Source organism: Marmota marmota, unplaced genomic scaffold (genome assembly GCF_001458135.2).
Source record: "Marmota marmota marmota unplaced genomic scaffold, marMar, whole genome shotgun sequence".
NCBI classification, from domain to species: Eukaryota; Metazoa; Chordata; class Mammalia; order Rodentia; family Sciuridae; genus Marmota; species Marmota marmota.
In genome coordinates, this window is record NW_025999990.1 from 18,757,661 (window position 1) to 18,782,806 (window position 25,146).

Here is a 25,146-nt window from a genome sequence, read left to right on the forward strand (position 1 = left end):
TTTTTTTTTTAATTTTTTATTGTGGGTTGTTCAAAACATTACAAATTTCTTGACATATCATATTCCACACTTTGATTCAAGTGGGTTATGAACTCCCACCTTTTCTGTGCCATGATCTGCTGAGGTAATCTAATTGTTGGGGCCTGCAGCTTCATTGGATTTTGATAATTTTCCAGATGTGGGAAAACGTGCAAACTTAGTCAGTGCCCTGGTGGCCACCATTATCTTGTCCAGTGCCACCACTGCCTGCACAGCAGTGTCTTGTAAATAGCCACTTCCCAGGGTCCTAGTGGAGGATCCTGGGCTCCAGGAAGAGTGAGTGAAGACCGCTTGGTTTCCACTCCCTCGCAGGAACAGTGGGGCCAAAACACTGCTCTCTTCTCTCCACCTGCCCCTCCCACCTCTTGATGAAGGTTACCCATTGTCTAAGTTGGTCACAGGATCTATTCTTCAGCTGTGATTTTGTATGTAACACAAAGCTAGTTAGAAGCTTGATATTTTGGGACAAATCCAATTCTGGCTACAAATAACATGGTCACAAAGCTTTTCAGTGTGTGTGCCAGTGAATTAACAACATAAAGATAACAAGTCTGTCACCGGAGGATTGTCTTTGAAGGCCAGTGGCTCAGTGACTTTAAAAAGACCCTTGCCTGCACATTTCCTCCTGCTCCCTGCCTTTGGCAGAGTCCTATTAATTTTGTTGAAGGTTTTATTTTCTGCTGAAAATGCAGGAAATTTAGACAACTCTCTTGGAATCCCCCCAAAACTAATACAAACAAGATACATATGCTCCTCCTAAGGAAACTAAAAATAAATGATTTGAAACTATTTAACTGTATAAATTCCCTCTTAAAAGGAAAAGGAAGTTTATAGAATGAAAGGCACTCATTCTGAGTGCTGTTAACTAGGTAAAATGTTCCCACAACTGCCAACTTGTCTATTAGATATTAAATTACTATTTAACATAGAATTTGTTGGGCTTTCATTCCCAACATGTTCAAATAAAACATGAAATGGGAATCTTTTTTTTTTTTTTTTACATTGAAATTGCAATGAAGTAAGTATGCACCCACCTTTTTTTTTTTTTTAAATCATCTAGACCTTATTCCTGTCACGGAAGCCATATGTACTAAAAAGAAAAGACCATGAGTACAATAGATGAGGTAACACATATCTTGTTATCTCTCCATATTTTGTTGCTCTGCCAATGAGATTTTTATCTCTGACAAAGCTAATTTTGACAGCTCAGAGAATACATGGTTAACTTTTAAAAGCATATAATTTTTATAAAACCTTATTTTATTCTATAAGGCAGTTTTCTGCATAGGGTTTTCTAAAAGACTGGTTTTATAAATAAAAGTAAAAATTGTGACTCAAATTTAAGACTTAGAAATGTGACTTCCGAGTTTTGGGCATTTATGGTAATTATATTAGTGGAGCAACTTTAGAAAGACATTTTTTTTTTTGTTCTTTTTGTGATAATGTCTAAAGTTACAGTGATTTTTCCATTTTAAAGTACTTTAATAATATTTTTGTTTTTATTTTGGAGCATATTCACATGGTGCTTACCTGGTGTTACACACTGCTTTAAGGGTTTTTACAAATACAGCCTCATTTAAGCTTCTTGGGAAAAAAATTGAGGGCTGGGGTTGTGGTCAGTGGTAGAGCACTCACTCACCTAGCATGTTCGAGGCCATGGGTTTAAACCTCAGCACCACATAAAAATAAATAAAATAAAGGTATTGTGTCCAACTACAACTAAAAAATATTTTTAAAAAAATATTAAATGGGGGCTGGTACGTAGCTAGCAGTAGAGTTCATGCTTAGCGTGTGCAAAGCCCTCCATTCAATCCCCAGGCACCAAAAGGGGGAAAAAAATGTTAAATACCATTTGAAGTGTTGGCACCCAAATAATGATTAAATTGGACAACTCTTTTAGGTCTATTTATATGTTGAAATTTGGATGAATTTGTAGTTTTTCTAAAAACTCTCTAATCAGTTTGTTCTAGTTTTTTATCATTTTACAAGTGGTCATTATTGCCCAATAATGCTTTTTTAAAATGAAACATAAAAGATATGGTTAACTGCCATATCCAGTAGTGACCTGCACCAGAATCTAGTCATAGTAGCAACTTAAAGACTCAAATAGCTTACAGATTATATTTATTTTGATAATTTTTCTTGGAAATTAAAATTAGCCAAAAGGTTGATTATCTTATTTTTGGTAAACATAGTTTACCCCTTTGGCCCATGATTATTTCACAGTCTCCTTGATATCTTAAAGCTACAAATGATCTTCCAACAGAAATGGAAGGACCACAGAGCATGGTTTCTAGGAACAACTTGCACTGTAGGAACTCTGGCTGTTTCTTAAAAATATTTAAAGTAGTGGTTAACACTTTATTTCTTAAGGATAATTAAAGTAGTGGTTGTTACTTGAAAATGAATTTGTTGCAATATTATATGTTCTGTATTCAAGAATAAGCTGGTATACTTGAAATGAACATTATAGAAGGAAAGAGACTCTAGCTCTAAAGGAAGTAGCTTTAGTGTCTAGTGTTGAGTATGTTTTGTGATGTTATGATTCTTTGACCAAATTCTAAACTTTCTAACTCAGAATTAAACTAAAGAATTACTAAATTGAATGAAAGATACATGTAGCAATTTTTGGTACTATATTTAGAACATAATAAAACTAATCAATGTAGATAGCTGACTTCAAGTAATCTCATTTAATTTCTCAAGGAATCGTTCCTTTGAGAGTAGTTGTGAAAATAACTGTAATTGACATCCAGCTGTTGCAAGTTGGTGGGGCTGCTCGGGTTGTGTACAGCCCCATCTAATAGAACTAACAGTGTCTACTAGTTGTTAAATATTTAGAATTTCACCCCTGGGTATATCCAGGAAGGAAACTGACCCTATCTCATAAAAAGGATAGTTGTGCTGAGGTCTGGAAAGTCTTTGTGTTGAAATTTTAATAACCTAAATTATAAGTTTATACGTTAAAATAGATTTTGACAGAAAATGTAACCAGCTCCTCTTTAAGTTTAACTTAGTGTTCTTAATTGTGTATAATTTTTCATTTTTGTTACCTTGTTTCACAGCATGAAAATATAGAAGTGCCTTTTATCATGACAATACAGCTAAATTTAATGTTATATAAAATATCATTGCTACATCTTCCCACATTACATTTTCAATTTGAATAACATTAGAAACTATATGTTCTTGTCATTCAATTTACATAACTGTAGCTGAATATAGTCTATAAAAGGTAGCATTAGAACTTACATTAGAGAAACAACATAAAATAAGTTAAATAAGATATCTAGAAATGCCTTTAAATATATAAGGGTTAATATAATTCTTAAACAGCCTTCAGTCAGATTGATGCAAAGTAAAAATTAATGCAGAGCATTGCATATTGATCTAAAGTTTTCAGTTTATACTTTCCTGACTTAGGAATGAAATAAATGGTCAATATTTTAGCTTGGGTTTAAATGAGCAGGTCCTGTTTGAGGGTTGGGTATGTTTTCCTTTTTGCTTCAGCAAATTATTTAATTAAATATTGAGAATAAATGATGTGTTTGAAAGTAGAAATTGTAATCCATCACCAGATAATCCTGTAAACATAAATTTAATATATTAGACTTAACATAAATAAGTATATGAAATATTTATTAACATAAAATTCTACAGGAAGCTAGTATTTTGGCCAACTTTTGTTTCTGAAGTAGTCATACTATCCCACTGAGTTGCTTTTAAATGACCTTAGAGAAAATTCTGAAACTCCATATCTTCTCCTCTACTAGTCATTCGAACACTAGGTGAGATGAAAATACAATTAAGAGAACTTACAGTTTAGATTATGTTGTCAGTTTCAAATTTGAAGCCTGATCTCCTTCCATTTGCAATAAAAACATACCAATGATAGATGAATCATAATAAGGAAACATTTAAAATACATAGCCACACCTAAAAATGACAGGGATGTTTCTTGATGAACCCAAAACAGAAAAAGCTCTCAAAGCAGGGAGCCGGGTGCTCCAGAGAACCTGCTGAGCCTTGGGCCTGGCAGGCAGTAGGAGTGGTTGGGAGCTCAGCCTACTCCTGCAAGCAAGAGTTCTGGAGATCTCCAAGGTGCCAGGACCACACTGGGCCACTTTCCTGCTGGGAGCTGGACTAGATCTTTCACTAAAAAACTTGCTCATTGCTTACCTTGAGTTTTGATGCTGGCAAATCATTTTATATTCAGATTCCCAAAGACTGCTAACTCTAAAAAACAGTGACAAAACCACAGGCTATTTATCTGTAAATATAATGGTTGAAATGACAGTACAGAAAACTGAGGTTACTTTCTGATTTAGGAACTTTTCTGGGAAACAGTAAGACCCCCCCTTTACTAATTTACATTGTGAAAGTCTAATGATTTAGGATAAGATTGCAAATGAGGATCTGTTGAAGCTGAGTAAGCTCTAAATTGGTGACTCTTATCATTTATTCATATTTATTATATGAGATTCCTAATTATCACCATAATAAGATCAAACAATTTTAATTCAAATCCTTTAGTAACTTCTAAAACTAATTCTAGCATTCTGTTGTCATATATACCTACCTAGAGTAACTAAATTAATTTTTAAAAAGAAAAAAAATTCTAAAGACGCTTGATAGAAATAACCATGAACAGCTCTCCTACAAGATCTTTTTAATGCTGCTCTAGTTTTAAATAATTACTTGAATTTTGATTACTTCTATAGCAAGGAGGAAACCACTGACTCTGTGTTGGGGTTTACTTTCTCATAGGCACAGGACCTCAATGTCATTGAAGAAGTGATTCGAATGATGTTGGAGATCATCAATTCCTGCCTGACAAATTCTCTCCACCACAACCCAAACTTGGTGTATGCACTGCTTTACAAACGCGATCTCTTTGAACAGTTTCGAACTCATCCTTCATTTCAGGATATAATGCAAAATATTGATCTGGTAAGTTGTAAATGAAGGTATTTATTATTTTTTTAAAAAAAATAAAGTTGTAAATGAAGGTATTTATTATTTTTTTTTAAAGCAGAAAAGCTGTAATTTAACAAACCTTGCTATGAACTCTCTACAACAGTGAGTCCTTTCCTTAAACTATGTAGCCTATGGTGTATAAGAATTATTATTGCTTTGCATCCTAGTTTTAATGGTTTTGCCAATTTTGTAATGGCATCTCAGTATAGTTTCAATTTGTAATTCCCTGATTATAATTTTATGTAACAATTGTTGCATTCCTGTGTGTGCATATGTGTGTGTATGTATTAAACACACACATTAATAGAATTGAGATCATACCTAAACAATTCTCTGTTCTGTTCTACTTAACATTTAGATCGTGAAAAATTTTTCTGTGGTATCATCAGTTCTTTGAACCGTACACTTTAGTACCTATCTGGCCTGCATTGTAGATATCCTACAATATATTAACTATTATCCCATTGTTGCCACTTTTGATTATTTTCAGTGTTTTATCAATTCATGGTTAATGAACTATTTATAAATAAATCTTAGCTCACGTTTTCAAATTATATTTTTAGTGTTATAACTGGAATTTTACTGGTTTTGCCATCAGAGATTATGTATATCTTCAAGATTCAATATAGGCTGCTAGATTGCTTTCCAGAAACATTGTACAATTTATGCATCTGTATATCATTATATATTTCCACAAGTGACCTGTGAGAGGATCTGTCTCACTACACTTTTGCAGCTTGGAGTATTAAAATTATTTTAATGTTTGTCTTTTTTTTATAGCAAACTGGTATTTCATCATTTTTATTTTTATTTCTCTAATTACTAGTATGATTGAAAATTTTTTACAGGTCTATGAACTTTTGCTTCCTGTCCTTTCCAAAAAGATTTTGGTTAAATTTTCTATTGCTATTTGTTTTCTGATCAAATTTGGTTCCATAAATATTTTTTGAATGACTAATATGATTCATGGCATTAGACACTAAAGTTTACTAAAGAGCCAACACCCTGTTTTTGTGTTACTTACATCTAGGAAATTAATTGATAATAAACTGTCACACAAGCAAATATTATAATTTCAATAATAACTAAGCATAAGTATATGCCTTTCGCTAGAGTGTCTATGCAATAATGGAATTGTTATATGAACTGTCTCATACCTTAAAGGGTTTACCCTGGAGTATATGTTAATCAACTTTGCAGTCGCTATAACCAAAATACTGACAAGAACAACTTAGAGGAGGGAAAGTTTATTTTGGTTCATAGTTTCAGAGATTGCTTTGGTCCCAAGGTGAGATTGAATGTCATAGGAGAAAGGTGTGGTGGAGGAGTGCTGCATCACAAATGACAGCCAGGAAACAGAGAGAGGGAAGTCCGAGAAGGGACCCAGTTCCTCCCTCCACGCCCCTACCTGCCTACAGTTACCACCCAGTCCATTCACACTAGGATGGACTGATGAGGTTACAGCTCTCACCATCCATTTCACTTCTGAATATTCTGCATTAACACAGGGGCTTTGGGGGGAACATTTCATATCCAAACCGTACCAGAGTTCTACCATTTTACATTCCAGGCTACAGTGTATAAGGATTCCTGTTGCTTAACATCCTAGCTTTAATAGTTTTGCCAATTTTGTAATGGCATCTCATTACAGTTTTAGTTTGTAGTTCCTTTTTTACTGAGAATGAGTATGTTTCATAGGTTTAGTGTTCATTTGGATTTTCTGTTTTGTAAAGTGCCTATGCAAATCTTTTGCCAGTTTTTCTTTTGAAGTATTTATGTTTCTTATTAATATTACATTTTATTACTATTATTCCATTATGCTCTAGATTTTTGGTGTCTAGCAATCACTAACACAGCTACAGAGTCTTCTAACAAATGTCTTCTCTCAAAATGATAAAAGAGATCAGGGGACATTCTGCTCCATATTTCCTTGGGGATCTGATTCTTGCTGCACACAGTGTGCGCTGGTTCTCCTGCACAGCTACAGTGGCTTCCTGGGAATTTCCCTCTCTGTTTTCCTATGGTCAAACCTAGCTCCTGTGTCTTCCTCTTTCTTGGTTTATGGTTTCATGTTTGTAGACAGTTTATTATCATATACTACATTAACTTTTTGGAAAAGGATGATATGATGTTGATTTTTTTTAAAGTTAATGCATAATTGTACATATATGTAGGGTATAATGTGATATTTCAATAAATGTATATAATGTGTAATGATTAAATATGGGTAATTTACATCCTCATCACCTCAGAACATTTATCATTTCTTTGTTGAGAACGTTCAAAGTTCTTTCTTCTAGATAGTATTTATTTATTTATTGTATTTTATTTTTTGGATACTGGGAATCAAAGCTAGGGGCACTTAGCCAGTGAGCCACATCTCCAACCCTGTTTTATATTTTATTTAGAGATGGAGTTTCACTGAGTTGCTTAGGACCTCACTAAGTTGCTGAGGCTGGCCAAAGATTTTTAAAAAATGTTTTAGCCTTCCTGCTTGAAAATGTTTTTCTTCTTCCTTTATGTATGATCTATTCTCTTGAAGCTTTTCCACTTCTTGATCTTGTGTTCTCAGGTGATTTCATGATTTGCTGAACCTTGGTTAATTGAATTAGGCACTTGGAGGAGGAGACTGAACTCTAGACTGGGTAGACGGTGGCTTATAGTTAAATAATTAATGTTAATTGTATGCTTTGGTAAAAGATGAGACTGCAGAAACACCAGGGATGGGCAAAACAGTCCCTGCTCTGATCCTGACTTACAAAGAAACTGTCCAGAAAGAAGGCAGAGAGAGCCTTCATCCCTTACTAACAGCTGATCCTAACAGCAGTCTTATGGATTATAATGTTGAGCAGAAGTTGTTTTTTTTTTTTTTTTTTTGTGAAGGCAACTTTATAGACTATTTATTTATTTCTAAAAAAGCTACTTTGTACCACTGTAGATTCATTTCTATTTCTTTCTTTTTTTAACATTTATTTATTTGTTTGTTTGTTTGTTTATTTATTTTTATTAATGTGGTGCTGAGGATTGAACTCAGGGCCTCACACATGCAAGATGAGCACTCTACCACTGAGTCCCAGCCCCAGCCCCTCATTTCTGTTTCTTGCTCGTACTATTTTTAGAAGTAAAACACTTGTTTAATATTCATGATACCTCAGAGTAAAAGTTTAACAAATTTCTTCCTTATACACGAGAAATTGTCCTTGAGTTAAGCTGTTCCTCACTCAGTTCATTAGAAAACTAATGAAAGTGGATGTCAGCTGTGTCACCAGTGTCCCTGCTATGGTAAAATGATAATATGATAAAATGATATTTGATGGGTAAGCTGAGTCTGCACTGAAAGGAACTATAAATACCTGATAGGAAGCAATAGCTTTGGGCTGCTCTGAGCAAGAGAACTCTTATAACCAGGCATGTTCTTTTCAGGAACCCAGAAGCTAAGACTTTCACAGGGTATTGTTTTCAATTTGAGATATGGTTTCCAAGCTAGGGTGCCTGCTGCATCCACCCATAGCAGTCTCATTCTCTTGATCTGAACTGTCATTGAGGGGCCAAATTTCAGTCCCAAAACTATTGTAAGGATTTTCAAGGAAAACAAAAATCTGTGGCTATGCTATTAGCATGCTTTTTTTTCCTGACCTTTTATCCTTTTAAATTAACCTGATGTCAAGCATGGCCTTTTATGGTCTCAACATTCTTGATATGTAATTGGCCTAAGAATATCACCCAGGCATAGGCATTGCAGTGGTAAAATAGTATGTTCTTATATTTATTTATACATGTGTCACTTTCAAGCTCTAGGGTAGAGCTTATTTCTGGTTTTCCAAGATTTATCCAGATCTTTACATCATAAAAATATTTAATATATCCTTCTTATGGTTTGGATATGAAGTATCCCTGAAAAGTTCCTGTGTTATTACAAGGATGTTCAGAGGTAAAGTGACTGGATTGTGAGAACTCTAACCCAATTAGTGCATCATAGCTTGAATGGTAACAGAACAGGTGGCTGGAGGAAGTGGTCACAGGGGGCATGCCCTGGAAAGGGTTGTTCTTTTCTGTAACACCTTCCCCACTTTCTTCTTTTCTTTGGGGTACCAGGGATTGAATTCAGGGGCACTTAACCTCTGAGCCACATCCCCGCCCCTTCTTATATTTTATTTTGAAATAGCCTTGATAAGTTGCTTAGGGCCTCACTAAGTTGGTGAGGCTAGCTTTGAACTTGCAATCCTCCTGCCTCAGTCTCCTGAGCTTCTGGTAATACAGGCGTGTGCCACTGTGTCCAGCCTTTCTCCACTTTCCCTCTGCTTCCTGGCCAGTCATGAGGGGAGCAGCTTTCCTCTCCTGGACCATCCACCATGACGTCCTGCCTCACCTTGGGCCTAGAGCACTATACTCAGCCCACCTTTGATACTATGAGCCCAAATAAACTTCCTCCTCTAAATTGTTCTCATTGAGTATTTTGGTCATAGCAATAAAAAGCTAACTAACACAATCCTTTTCAGCCTTTGTGTTTCTAATCTTTGTTGTCCTATTCATTTGAATCTGCCTTAATGACAGTTCTCTGTTACATCTATATCCTAACTTATGCCTTTCTCTGGCACTCTCTGATTTCAGTTTCTTTTTCCATACCTTCCTTTTTGTTTTGTCTTTTTTTAAGGACAGGCACCTGAACTATGTACTGATATATGCCTGATAATGTACACCAATTATATTCGGGGGTAATGCTCTCTGATTAATTCCAAAGAACTTTCACTGGGATTGCCAGTGTTTTCTTTGTGTTTCTCAAAAGACTAACCCAGAGTTCTCTGACCCTCTCCCATGGTCATGGATGTCATAGGTGATAGATTATTATACGATAACATATCATTTGGATTATTTAGCTTTAAAATTCTATTTAAACCACATCAAAAAACATCTGTTCCTGTTCTCCTCCTCCTTCCCCTCCTATACCTCCTCCTCATTGTCATTGCTAGCTTTTATTGCATGCCTGCTAAGCATTTACATGCATTATCTTAATCCTAATTTAAAAATAAACCTGTGAGGTATATTGCATTTTAATCCTCAATTTACAGATAAAGAAACCAGTTTAGAAAGATTAATTAACTTGTTCACAGTCACACATTCAGAAAGTGCTAGAGCCAGCAGTCAAACCCAGACAGTCTGGCGATAAAGCAAGCCAGTGTCTGTAGTTGCACCTGATTGCGCTCCTACTCGCCAGCTGCGCCTGCAGGTTCTCATTGGTTTACATGTTTACTCCCTGCAAATGTCTGATCAGACCTACATGCCTCGAGCTTCCACTATTTACTTTCTCCCTTGAGATCACTTCTAACAGTGTCAAATCAGTCTTTATGCCACCATTCGTAAACATGAAGATCATTCTTACCGACAATGCTCTTAACAAGCTTAAAAATGTCTTTGAACAACTATATTATTTTTGTGAGGACAAACAAGAACCATTGAAGCACTTATATCACATCCATTTGAAACAGTCTCAGAGAACAGTACAGAGTGCAAGTGAGGAGGTATAGTAAGGGCCACACTGTATATAGCACCATGGAATTATAAAAGCAGTGTATTCATCTGAACATATATCCAAACATGTGCCCACTGTGCCAACTTTCCTGTCAGTGTCACAAGAATAAGTGACTTACTGATACTTCACCTGTTTCAGTAAAAAGTGCATTGTCAGGGTATCCCTTTGGCTAGCTACTGCCTTGTGAGGCCAAGTGCTTTCATTATCTCTTTTGCTCCCCTTAAACCACATAAACCACAGTTATCATCCCATTCGACAAATAAGAAAACCAACTACAAATCCCCTCCCTAAGCATCACTGTCTTAGGTGATCACTTTATCTGCTCACCTTGATCCTTGCTGGTTTTTTGCATATGCAGATCTCATTGACTTTTCCTCCCTCCCTGGGAGGGAGGCAGTGCAGGGCCTAGAGCGGAGAAATAAATCCTTGGTAGAGTGTCACTCAGCCTCTGAGTCACTCTACTGCTTGAATCCAGATCTTCTCATTCTACATCCCATGTTTTCATTATTCACTTGGAGAAACAGACTCAAAATGAGTAGGTTTTTCAGCAATTTTTTGTCAAATAACTATCATCCAAAATTGTGCTGGGCACAATGGAAATTCTTTAAAATTTTTTAAATTCCTTTCATGTATTTAGATAGAAAAGAATTGTAGTTGATAAAGATGTAAATAACATTTCTGCTTTTTGCCTTTTTCAGCACTTTACCTTCCCCCTACCTTCCTAAATACCCTGAAATTTGGGCCTAAAAGCATGCCTTTGCTACTTTTTTTCTTTCATGGAGTTAACCTTGAAAAGTATTAGTGGAGGAGACTAGGAATCTACTGTTATTTTTAGCTGACAGGGAGTTGAGAATTGGTATTTTCGTTAAGACATCAGATATTCAGCAGTACTGAATATCTGAGACAGGAGTGACTAATCCTGGAGCACTTGTAAGTTCTGCAGAAGGAACAAGACATGTTTTTCAAGTACCCACATTTTTATTACCCACTGGCCCCTCTCTTTCCAATCCCAAACATGGGATGCTGTGATCTGGTGACATAAGCAGCAGGACAAAGCAGAACTGCCACGCCAAACAGGAGAGTTAGGAGAAAAGTTTTTTAATTGCTTAAGGCCCGAAGTGGCTGAATGTGAGTAGAGAACAGATACAATGAGCTCTAATAGTCATATAATATGGTAAAAGCAAGAATTATTTTATGTCTGGGCAATGTAAAATTGACCTTAGAGCTTGTGTACTTCCATATCTGACCATCCTTATTGAGCACCAGTTAGCTCATTTTGTTGTCCATTTGACAGTTCATAAGTGTTCAACAGATTCAATCATAATTCTTGATTTTCTCCAAAATACAAAATTAAAAATTTTCTTCTGCAGCCTTCTTTATCTCATTTATCTTCATTTACTAAATAGCATCAACATGCTCATGGGGAAAAAGAAGAACAAGACGAAAGGGAAATGAGAATGAGTTGGAGTAGAAGTGGGAGATTGCAGATTTAGAGAGTAGTCAGGAAGAGCCACTCCTTATTGCCCCCTGGCATGGGTAGAGACTCCTTGTGTCTGGGAAAGATAGAAGAAAGCACCCCCTACTTGTGGGGAAACGGCAGGAAACTGCCCTCACCCCAGTATCCTCCAAAAGTACCATTAGAGATATCCTACCACAAGAGTCACCACAGACAAAGTTCCGTTGCCATTGGAAAAAAGGCAAGAAAAGGCTGAGAAAACCTCAAGCTGTAGGCCCAGCTATGTGTAGCCCACGTAAGACTGAAGTCTTAGGACAGCAGGTCCAGGACAACACAGGACCCAATGCCTTCTGTCACCAGTCTGGCAAGTTCTGAGTTACAAGCAGCAGCAGAACAGCAGTCTGCCACAGGGAAAAGATCCAGAGCATGCTTTATGACCTAGGCACACGAGAAAGCAGAGAGTGGAGCAGGAACATTGAAAAACCTGTGGCACTTTAGGTCCTAACTAAGCACATAACATTATTAGAGGATATGGTGTGCTCAGTGCAGCCATAGCAACAGAAAAACTCAAATCTAGCTTACCTTCTGAGTAAATTAGCTTGTGCCAAACCTGAGCTAAGAAGAGATATTCCCTCTAGCATAAATTTCACCTCAGTCTCTACAGTTCTGCACGCTGTGTCCAACATATTATGAGGCACAAAAAAGGCAAGAAAAAAGTAATTGTCTAGAGACAGCCCAACTAGACTCAGTGGTGATTCAGATGGAACTATCAGAAAGGGACTTTATGATCAATACAGAGGGAAGATCTAGTGTGACAATCAACAAAGTATGAACCATGGCTCAAATCCAGCCTGGGACTGGTCTTTGTACAGCCTGTGAACCAAGAGCATCTTCTGCATTTTAAAGGGGTGTTTTAGAAAAGAAGAATAGGTATCAGAGACTGTGTTATGACCACAGAACTGAAAATATATACTGCCTTTACAGAAAAAGTTAGATTAGGTGACAGCTGTGTAAACAGATGTATAAACTCTAAGAAAAAAATCAAATGGGAATGCTAGAAGTAAAAACCTTGGCATGACAGAGTTGCCCTGACTGACTCATTAGTGTGCTTGAGCATAGTCAAAGGGGGAAACATGGGATTTTGAATATAGGTCATTATGAATTATGTAAACAAAGTAAGAAAAAATGTGAAAAATGAGAACAGAGCCAGATACGGTGGCGTACACCTTCAATCCCAGCTAGCTGAAGGGCTGGGGCTGAGGGATCACAAGTTTGAGGCCAGCCTCAGCAACTTAGTGAGACTGTGTCTCAAAGTAAAAGGACTGAAGCCGGGAGTGGTGGTGCACACCTGTAATCCCAGTGGCTCAGGAGGCTGAGGCAGGAGGATTGCTAGTTCAAAACCAGCCTCAGCAACAGCAAGGCACTAAGCAACTCAGTGAGACCCTGTCTCTAAATAAAATTCAAAATAGGGCAGGGGATTTTGTGGCTCAGTGGTTGAGTACCCCTGAGTTCTTGTCCCTGGTACCCAATAAATAAATGGGCTAGAGATGTATCTCAGGGGTAAAGTGCCCCTGCATTCAGTTCCCAATATGGCAGGCAGGGAGACAAAGGATGTAAAAGAGCTATAGGGCAATATCAAATGATTAAACATTCATAATTGAAGTACTAGAAGGAAAAGAGAAAAAGAACAGGTCAGAAGAAATATTAGAAAAAAGAATGGCTGAGAATTTCTAAAATCTGAAAGATATCAAGCCAAAGATTCAAAAATCTAAGAGAAATCAGGAAAAGTTCATTCAAAAAACAAAATAGAGGATGTGGGTATAGGTAAGTGGTAGCGCACTTGCACAGCATGCTGGAGGCCTGGGTTCAGTCCCCAGCACCTCCCTCTCCCCCCCCCCAAAAAAAAAACCCACAACACACTTTATAATTATATGTCTTAAAAACAATGAAAAAAGAGAAAATGCAACCAGAGAAGAGAAAAATGTTATATACAATATTATATACAACAGGAATAAAGATAATAATAGAACCTCTGCAAGTCAGATTAACTGAGTGACATCTTTTAAATATCAAGATAAAACAATCTTGCTAACCCAGAATTTATACCTCCCACAAATATCTTTAAAAACTGGAAACATAATAAAGACATTTTCAGACAAAAATGGAGAACATGTACTGCTAGCAGTGTATACAATAAAGAACTGCTAAAAAGAAGTTATGCAGACATAAGAAATAACATACCTGATAGAAACTTGAATCTACAAACAGACATAAAGAGTTCCTGAAATGGTAAAAACTAAGGCAAACATAAAAGGTTTTTGTTATTGTTGATTCACTCTATATAATAATTGACTTTATAAAAGAGGTTATCAAATTTTTCCTGTAAGTGGCTAGATAGTAAATATTTGGGGTTTTAAGGGCTGCACTGTCTCTGTCACAACCACCCAGCTCTACTGTTAGAGTTTAGTAGCAGTCATAGGCAGTATGTAAACGAGTGGGCATGGCTATATTCCAGTAAAACTTCATTTACAACTTCAGACAACAGGCCAGGATTGGCCCATAGGCTGTAGGTTGCTCTTGGACATAGTTTCAGAAATCCTCGGACAATAGCTTAGTAGATTGGCCAAATATCAAAAGAGTAATGTATTGTGATCTATTGGCATTAATCCCAGGAATGAAGGCTGGTTCAGCATTAGAAAACTAAATGTAATTCTTCATATTAACAGACCAAAAAAGAAAAGCTATATGATCATATCAATACATGCAGAAAAAGCCTTTGTTAAAACCTAGCATTTTTTCACAATAGAAAAAAAATTCTGCAAACTAAATATTAAAGAAAATTGTCTCAATCTGGTACTAAGTTTAATATTTCTGAAAATAAAACCTACACTTTCTGAAAAAGAATATTTATATATAAATTCAACTAAGAATCAGAGAGGTTTTAGCTGGCCCTCAGCAATGTATTAAGCTGGTGATCTTTTGGTTTTGACCTGCAGATTTTCCTGGAATTTACTTTTGATAATTTTCACTTGCTGTTCTGTTTGGTGTAGTTAAGGTGACCTTTGCCACCAAACTAAGTTCTGACAGATCTTTCACCTACATGTAGTACAAAATCAGAAGTAGAATTCCAACAAAGATCATGATGATATCAACTGGCAGTGGTGATAGCAACGTGCACAGGTTCCATCATTAACAGACTGCTTCACATGCTTTATCATTGTTGGTTCCTGTGCCTTACACAAAGCAACGCTGTAATTTTGTAAATGGTAATACTGAAATACACCTAATAATGATAGTAGTTGACATCATACAAGCACCCACTATGTGTAAAGCATTTCTCACTTCGCAGAGGGTAACATTTATTTTTCACAGTAGGCCCATGAGGCAGGTACTATATTTTTTCCTTGCTTATAGATCAGGACCCTGAGACATAGAATTGAATAATTTGCCAAGGCTTAAGGTTTAGCTGGGATTTAACCCCAAGCTTCTGACATTGGGTAGGTTCTTTGAACCGCTGCATGATTCTCCCTCTGGAAGAAGTTTGGTGTCTGACAGGGCACATTGCTACTAGATATCCAAGGCAGGGCCCAATTTAGCCATTTCACTTTGAGTAGTTTATTGTCTAGTGTACCATGTATCTGACCTATGAATTATACATGTTTGAGCTACCTATCTTCCCACTTACATTCTGAAGACAGAAAATTGTTATTTTTCCCTTGTAAATCCTCTGGAGGTCTCCACTGCTGAATGGGTGTTAATACATGTATTGATTAAAACACAAAAATCTGGGGCTGGGGCTGTAGCTCAGTGGCAGAGGGCTTGCTGAGCATGTGTGAGGCACTGAGTTGGATCCTCAGCACCACATAAAAATAAACAAATAAAATAAAGGCATTCTGTCCACCTACAACTACAAAAAAAAAAAAAAGTTTAAAAAGAAAAAACTAAACTAAAATCTGAGGGAAAACCAAAAGAAGTTGATGTGGAAATACATACATATTCTACTTTCTAAAACCTATTTATTATTCTCTTTAAAAAAAAAAAAAACGGGCTGGGGCTGTAGCTCAGCGGCAGAGCACTTGCCTAGCATACAAAAGGAACGGGGTTCGATCCTCAGCACCATATAAAGATAAACAAAATAAAGACATTCTATCTGTTAAAAAAAAAAAAAAAAACAAGTGATCACTCTACTTTTGACTCTTGGGAGAATGGCCAAGGAAGAATATTTGCCTGACATACACCTACCTCAGAAAAGTTCATTTCCATAAATCTGTGCTGGAATGATCATTCACTGGTTTCGAGACAGGCAGTCAACTGTGATTTTGTCATTACTTCAAGAGTACATTGATTAATCAGAACATGGCATTGGGCAGTCAGGATTCCAGGCTAATAGCATAGTGGGAGGTAACTTGCTATACTTGGATTTCATGAGTTGCAGACAAGTAGGGCAGGTGGAGAAAGTCATGAAGCACGCACCATAGAAAAGTACCTTCCTTTGAGTCACACTAACAAAGCACTCATTCCCATTTTAGCTGAAGGTTTTATTTTTTTTCTGTTGCTATATATTTGTGCATACATTTTCAGAGGAAAAAAGTTTATCCATTTGAACATTCTTAACAGTTGCTATGCAAGTTTATAAAAACCATATTATCTGTTGTAGTCATCATCACTAAAGTTACTATGCATGTAAAATTCTAAACTGGGCGTAGGAAATACAAGTTCATATCCTTGGGTGAATTTTTTCACAGTCTTTGCTGGTATTTCACTCTAGTTCTATCTGAATTTTTTGGCTAAGCACCTACACCTTTTAGCTCAAATGTTTCTGTTTTAAAAAAAATAAAAATAACAACTACTAAGCCTGGTACATCACCTGTAATTCCAGCTACTCAGGAGACTGAGGCAGAAGGACTGCAAATTCTAGGCCAGCCTGGATAATTTAGCAAGACCCTGTCTCAAAATACAATTGGGGGGGGGGTGGGGGCAGGAAGCCTGGTATATAGTTCAATGAAAAATCCTAATTAAGCCTGTGCTCCATTTTGTTACATAAAAATTGCTGTATACCAGACCTGAGTGCTGTTCTGCTCCTGACATGGGCGGGACTCTGGCCCCTCGTCTGTCACTGATCCTGTTTACTCCTCAGTAGGACAGGGATTTTTTTTTTTTTTTTTTTATCAGCCTCATAAAATTTCTGTAAGAATGAAATAAATAGTGTAGGTAGAGCCCATGGTCCATAGTAAACATTCAGTGCAGGTTCGTTTTCTTCCTTCTTGATGTATAAATTATACTTCCCTTCTGGAAGTGGTAGTTTTATCATTTGCTAAAATAGTGTCAATTTGAATGCAAAAACATTAGAATGTCAGCTTTAAAATATACAAATGAGAGTTTGAAAGAAGTCTTCTTAGAACCTAAGCCTCATGCCCCCTCTGCAAGTCTCCTGGTGGGGTGTAAACTGCTCGGGGCTTAGAGGCAACTCATTGTAGGCCACAGAGGGAACAAAACAGGACTGTCATCTCATCACTTTGTTATTTGGTGATGTGACATGTGAGTACTCACTCTTTTGTTGGCTCATAATGTCTGCCAAGGTATGAATGCCATGTGTTCCCCTCAGCTCTGATTATGGGCATTTTGTTATCTTGATCATCAATCTCCTGAGTAAATGGATGCACCAGAGAAGCAGGGCAAGAATATGCCAAAACTTTATTTGTTCATTTAAAAATAAAGAGATTTCATTTTACTGATGGTATTGGCACAGACAACACACCAGGGATCAACTCCAGAGCTCCAGGTGCCCTGAGGGAAGAGAGAGGAGAGAGTCAGCACGCAGCCTGGCACATGGGCTCTCACCTTGTCACTCCTCTACAGTTCATTGTGTATTGCGTTCCTGGTAATTGCCCCCCAGACTGAAGGTAGCACAGTAATAATATCAATACACGACAGAAGACAGTGGTAGAGCTGACATCCCCCTCCTCCTAGAGCAGGTACCATGTTTCAAGGTGGAAGCAGTGACAAACCCACATAATCTCACAAGAAATGGATCCATAAACATTATCAGGAAGACTATTTCCATTACGGGTTTGCATCCACAATAATAAACAGTGTGTCTTACTGTGAGTATATACTTTGCTTGCTGATGATAATGTGAAGCCTTTGTGATTAGCGAAATATATGATAGCCAATTATCCAGATAATTTTTCTTTCTGTGGTACTGGGGACTGCAACCACGGGGCTCTCTACCAATGAGCTAAACCCCCAGCTTTTTTTTTTTTTTTTTTGAGACGGGATTTCCCTATGTTGCTGACACTGGTCTCAAACTTGCAATCTTCCTGTCGAACCTGGCACAAATTAATTTTTAAAATATTTTAATGAGTACAAAAAAAATGTTTTTTAATCATTAGTTAAGTATCTTTAAAATTAGTTTATTTTGTCTTTATCTCATTCTCTTTATTCCTTTTATATATATTATATGATATGTGAAACATTAATGCTATACTGTATTACACAATTCATAAATAATTAGAACATATATATTGCAAGTACCTCATTTTTTTTTAACTTATAGACATATTTAATCAGAAGTTTAAGACCTCTGATCTAGATTCTGGCTAATGGTCAAAATCTCCTGGAGAGAACGACATAGAAAGCCTCTGGTTAGGCTCTGGGATCAGTGTTCCACAAGCTTCCCGGCCACCTTTGATGATCAGACATATATGGGAACTTATCCCTTGTCTCCATTGTTATAAGCTAAACATCATCCAATAGCAAAATCTCAGCTTTTAGTAAATATTAGAAAGAAAATCATTTTGTAAGCCTAAAACAGATGTCTACTATTTCACTGATATTTTTTCATTTTTTAGAATGTGTTTTTAACAAATATGTTCCTACTCTACTATTTTTTGATCAAAGAAGAGAATTTTGTGCACAGGTATTTATTTAAACCGTAAGAAATTATCAATATGTAGCCTCTTTTTTTTTTAACCAACAAAAATGGTACTTTATATGGTTAACCAATGTTTTTCTCAGAAAATTGTTTGTATTTAAAATAAGGCTGATTATGGTAACAAGCACCTGTAATCCTAGCTACTTGGGAGGCTGAAGCAAGAGTGTTTGAAGCCAACCTGGACAACACAGCAAGACCCTATCTCAAAAAATAAGAAATAAGATTAAGATTTTTTTTTCCTTTTTTTTTTTATTGGTTGTTCAAAACATTACAAAGCTCTTGACATATCATATTTCATACATTAGATTCAAGTGGGTTATGAACTCCATTTATAAGATTTAAGATTTTAAAAATAAAACCTGTGAGGATATTTACACAAAAGGGAAGCGTTTATTTCACATCTTTGTAGCACATCTTAAAATAGGATTTTAGCGGAATTATTGCAATGTGTTTCCTATTTGTGTCTTTCTTCGAAAATTTATTCACTATGTTAAAAATCATTTTGTGTACCTCTGAACTCCATAAACAGAATTTTAATCTCAGAATACCAAAAGAAACTTAAAATCTGATTTGGGAAAAATAAGACTCATAAGCATAGAAGCACAACCAAACTGTTTTGGACAAAATCAGCAATTTGTGAAGGAGCTGATACCAACAAATTGCTTGAGATAAAACAGTGATTTATCTAGAATGAAAAGTGGTGTAGCCAGCCATCACCTGCCTTTGTATTTGCTGATTACCTAAGTTGTGAGGCCTAGGCTTGGAGATGGTGCTGCTCCCCTGGATGTCTTTTCTTTGCAGAGCAAATGTATTTCAATGGCATTCATGTAATATAGCACTCTCTCCACAGAATAGTTAAAAGTTATAGTCCTGTGTGCTATAATAATATTTAGAAGAGCACTTTAAAGGAAAACATTAAAACGTTTGCCAAGTATTACTTTTAATGCATTTTACCTATAAAATAGAAAACATGTAAAAGGGAAAGTTCAGTTTTAAAAACAAAGTTTTATATTTTTGCATATTTGACTATAAACACCTGAATACTCGCCTGAATAAAAAGGGTCAGAAGTGGCCTTTTGGTTGGGGGTTGGGATGTTACTGAGAATGTGCTTTACCACTCAGCTACCTTTCCAGCCGCCGCCTCCTCCCCCCCTCTGCTTTTCTTTAAATTTTCAGACAGGGTCTCATTAACTTGCTGAGGCTGACCTCAAACTTGTGATCCTCCTGCCTCAGCCTCCCAAGTGGTGGGTTTATAGGCATGTGCCACCAGGTCCAACATAAGTCTTCTTGATTTGTTAATGTTGTGGTTTTAAACATGGTTTGTTAAAAAGTTATGGCATTCTTTTAGGTTTTTTGTTTCATTTTTGTTTATTTTGTTTTGCTCTGTTTTATTTCTTGGCATTATTGGAGATTAAATGCAGGGCCTATCACATGCTAGACAAGTATTCTACCACTGAGCTACATCTCCAGCCTCTCTTAGTTTTAAATGACAAATATTTAGATGTTATTCCGAGAATACTACTATGTTAGGGTCTTGCTACATAGTTGATGTTGTGCTGTGACATGAAACAAGAGTAATTACAGCTTGCCGTTGATTCCCTCTGATGATCAGGGATGAGAGTGATATGGATAAATTAAATTTAACAGATAATCCCCAAAACATCATTTTAGCCATTAACTTAAAATTCCTATCCTATTAAGTCTTGTTCTGAGACCTCCTGTTAAGCTTCAAAAGTGACAGGTTTTTAGACTGAGCTTTCTTTTCCCACCATCTCCTGGGTGCTGCTCTCTAAATGAAATACAAATACAGCATGGGGCAGCACAAGAAAGAGTAGAATCTAGGAAGCTACTCAATTCAGAGAATGAATAATCAACCCTGGTGTTCAGATTTGGTCCTGATGTAGTCATTAAGCCCTAAGAAAGACAGGACTGCACATAGGAAGGCAGGATCAAGTAAACACAGTGTCGACTACCATGTGGGAAGACATCTACTGAAAATATATTTCTTAAAACTATTTGTTGGAAAAAATTTTTCTTTGTATTGCAGGTAATCACCTTCTTTAGCTCAAGGTTGCTACAAGCTGGAGCTGAGCTTTCCGTGGAGAGGGTCTTAGAGATCATTAAGCAAGGGGTTGTTGCACTGCCCAAAGACAGACTAAAGGTAAGATGGCCATGACACTTGGTGTAACATCATCACATCATCGTCTAAGCAAGTTCTGCTTGGAATTGTACCACTGACCCAGTACATGTGCTAGAAAGGCCAAGTATTCCCCACTCTTCTGTGTACTGATACTCAGAATTGTGCTGACCGTTCCTGCAGCTTTTCAAAAGAAAACAGCAAAAGAAGGATACCACAGCACATCCTGTGAGTATCCCTGTATATCCTGTGAGTAATTCATATACCATTAACAGAGAAGCACCTTATTTTTTAAACCCAATTAAGCAAATTTAGTGTAAAAGTATCAAGTGTTGATGGGAAGGTAGCAATGATGACAGTTACCACAGTAGCTAATCCTTCCTCAGTGTTTGCTCAGTGTCACAAGAGCTTCACGTTATTCACCTACATCAATTCATTCTGTCTTCACAACAGCCCTTTGAAGTGGGCAGTGTTATCATCTGAGTCTTTCAGATGAGGAAACAGATGTAGAGAGAGGCAAAGAAACCTAGTCAAAGACACACAACTGGAAAATTATTAAGCTGGGAGATTCAGATCCAGGAAGTCTGGCTACAGAGCCTGTGCTCATAATTACTGTGCTATTTACTGTATGCCAGCATTATAGCAAGGGAAAGAAAGCATTTCAAGGAAAAGGTATGAGAAATGCTGGATTTGGGAAAGACATTTACATATGTGTGATAGATGTATTCCTGAAGTGATCTCATGATTTGAAATTCATTCTTTAAGACTAACTTTCCCATAAGAAAAAATATAAAGGAGCTATTTTGGGAGAAGTATGAATGAATAATATTGAAACATAATTTTATTTTAATACTTCTCACTATGTTTGTCCTTCATTAGATCTAATTTTTGTAGAGTGCTTTCTCCCAAATTATCAACCTAGTGGATGTTTGGCCTTCTTCATTGTGTTTTATCACAACCAACTTCTGTTCCATAGTTGCTGTTTGGGGCTGTGTTTTTCTGTACTATCACTAGAACCATTGCTTCATGAAAGCTTGAGAGATATTATTGTAGGTTATAAAAATATTTTCAGTTATAATAACAGAGTTTGTAAAATAACAGCACATTAGTCATCTTAATCACTTACAGAAGCTCCCCTGTCCATAAACAGCAGTGAGACTTGCACAGTCCTGAGCAAAAATGGCAGATGTTTCTGTGGATCAATAAGTGGCACCACATGTACTAATAGCATAAAAACAGTTCACTGGATCCTTCAGCTTTCACATTATTCTATTCCTGACAATTTTCTAAATATATTCCCATTCTTACATAAACTAAGACGTTGGAGTGTTGGTTCTGGGGTTTTGCACTATTTCAATTTGTTTGCATTATGCCATATGAACCGGAGCAAAAATCCATGAAGATTAGAGTGGCTCTTCCCAGGAAGTGATGGATCTTGGCATCTAAGCTTAGTCAAGAAAGAAGTGAAATATCAGGAGGCCGTCAGAGAAGGATAATGCAGAGGAGATGGGAGAAGGAAGATTTTCTAAGATTAAAGAATTTGTTTAGTGGAAGTAAAGAAAGATTGTGATTAGAGAGAAGTGTATTTAGACTGTGATTTCAAAAGTGAGGCAGATTTTGGTAATAACATGGTCTGGATTGACCATGAGTATGAGGGACTGAGATGGTATGGATGTGGATGAAAGCATGATTGTTGGTGAAGAACTAGAAGTTATGGGGCAGCCACCTAGAAGTCAGTGGGGGACAGCTTCAAGGAAGAGAAGCGGCTGCTACCAGCCTGTATTTTACTTAAGGGTAAAAGAGAAATAGGAAGAAACAAAGAAAGCAAAAAGGTCACCAACCCTATTTCCAGACTTTAAGAATATAGAGTATGAAAAGCTCAGGGGATCAGGAGTAGACCTGAGTAGAGCCCTACAATCAAAAAAGAGATAAGGGTGAAGGATTGAGCGCAAGAGTGAGGATGAGGGCGTAAAACAGGCTTGAAAAAAATAACCATGGAGTGTAGGAGAGAGGGAAGAAATAAGAGATTGGGCAGGGGAGATAAGGCACAAAGTAGTAGAGGACAAGAGTATAAGAGGGGACGGCTGGCTGGAGGGTTTTTGTCTGAGGCAGAGCCCAGTGAGATAAAGTCACTTGATGTGTTAGCTTTAAGCTTACCAAGGGTCCCATCAACACTGAATAAATCCTCAAGCATCTGCTCTGTGACAGCCATTGATGTAGGTGCTTGGGCTATGTAAGTGACCAAAGTCATGCCTTTACACGGCTCACCATCCAGCAGAAAGGGGTGGACAGTAAGCAAGCATGAAAAGTAACAGTCTGGTGTGTTAGAGCACAGTGAGTGCTGTGGACTAGAAGGAAATGTGGAACAGATTAAGGGGTGGGCGTATCAGTGAGGGTATGGTGAGAGAATAGTCTGGGCAACATTTGGCAAATATAAGAAGATGAGGGAATTAAATATGCTGACACCACAGTAAGAGAGCCACTCAAGGGCTCCTTCAGCAGGAGGAAGCTGGGCATAATGGAGAGGGCAAGGAGACAGCACAGTGAGAGCTGGGCGAGAGGAGAAATGGGTGTACAGAGCTGACAGGGGACCAAGGAGGGGCACACATCACACAATGAGGCCTTTAGACTATTTTAGTAATTTGTTTTTGGGATTTTTTTTTCTGGAATGAAATGGGAAACTTTGTAAGATTTGAGAAGACAAATTATATGAATCACTAATAGAAATTTAATAGAACCACTCTAGCTGCTGGGTTGAGAAACAAACTAGTTAGAAGATTGTTACTTGTCTTGGACCACGGTGCTAAAAGTGTAAGTACCAACAGAATTCATCTAAGAAATGTCTGGAGGGGAGGGGAGAGCACTCAGGCGCCCTAGAAGAGAGCTGCCATCTGCCTTGGTTACAAAACCTCCATTCGGTGGCTAGAACAACCTAAGTTCTGACAGAGGGTTAGAGAACTGGTTGAGCACTGGAAAAGCCGTTGACGAAAGTGAATTTGAACTTGGTCTGTATGGTCTCAAGGATACCCTGAAGACAATCTAGAAAACTTTCAGAGGTTGGTCAGCCAGATGTGTCATGGATACACCTGATTTGCTAGGTGTTGTGGGGCTCAGCCATATACTGCTAGGGTAGACAGGCTGTCTGTTGGAGACTCGTCAGAGAAAACTTAGTGAATGCCAGTTGGGAAACTTTCAGATGATTACCAAAATTGTAAAAGAACACAAGGAGTGACTGATTTCAGGAACTTGAACTATTGTTATTAGCCTTGAGAAGAAAAGATTCAAGCAGAAAAGACTTGTCTCCAAGTACTGGAAGAATTGTTTATAGAAGCAGATTTGGTCTTGTTATATGCGCTCTCAGGGAGCAGGACTAGGACAAATGATTGGAAGCCACATACAGGGGCACACATTTCCATCCCAATAAGAAAGAACTTTCTACAGATGGAATGAGCAAGTTTGGGGAAGTGATGTGTTCACTCTCACTGGAGTGTGAAAGTAACAGACTGATAGCCACTTGGCAGGGAGGTGAATAGGTTCCATCTTGAATGCAGCTGTTACCTTTTGGTGCTAGCTGGAGGACAGTGATAGAAGAGTATTCTAAAGCTCAATTCAGGTTTAACGGGAAAAGTACTGAGGTGTGTTACCAAGCCCTGCCACTGGCAGCAAGAGCACAAAGCAAGGAGCACATATACTTCTTGTTCTTTGCCATTCTGATCATAAAGATTCAAACACTGGTTAGGAAATCCAACTGTGTTGCTGCTAAGGATTTTTCCATTCCTAAGAGTTTAATTTTGTCTATGCATGAACTAAAATTGTCATTCTCCACAAAGGGGGAACTGCATAAATTTTGATGACTGTTATTGCTCTCAGAAAATGCAAAAAAACAATGAGAAAAAGCTGTGACTGTGGGCAGATTTATATTACAAAGAATTCACTTTTCAGTTTATAATAACAGATGACAGACCTGTGTGCTAGAAGAAAGACAGATTGCTTTAAGTTGTGTGTAGCTCATAACGAGGAGAAAAAAAAAAATGTGATTCAAGAAGGATAGAAAACTAGGGGGTGAGGGGAAT

The 25,146-nt window shown here is 37.2% G+C and overlaps 1 protein-coding gene across 8 annotated transcripts in view; it reads left to right on the forward strand.

Annotated features, from left to right (window-relative positions):
• The window catches only part of Dym (dymeclin), a 359,511-nt gene that overhangs the window by 285,408 nt on the left and 48,957 nt on the right, over window positions 1-25,146 (forward strand). For all 8 annotated transcript variants that reach the window (XM_048806245.1, XM_048806244.1, XM_048806242.1 and 5 more), the window contains 2 exons: window positions 4,807-4,989; window positions 20,984-21,097. In XM_048806245.1, coding sequence (XP_048662202.1) covers window positions 4,807-4,989; window positions 20,984-21,097 — 297 coding nt within the window. The remainder of the gene's footprint in view (window positions 1-4,806; window positions 4,990-20,983; window positions 21,098-25,146) is intronic.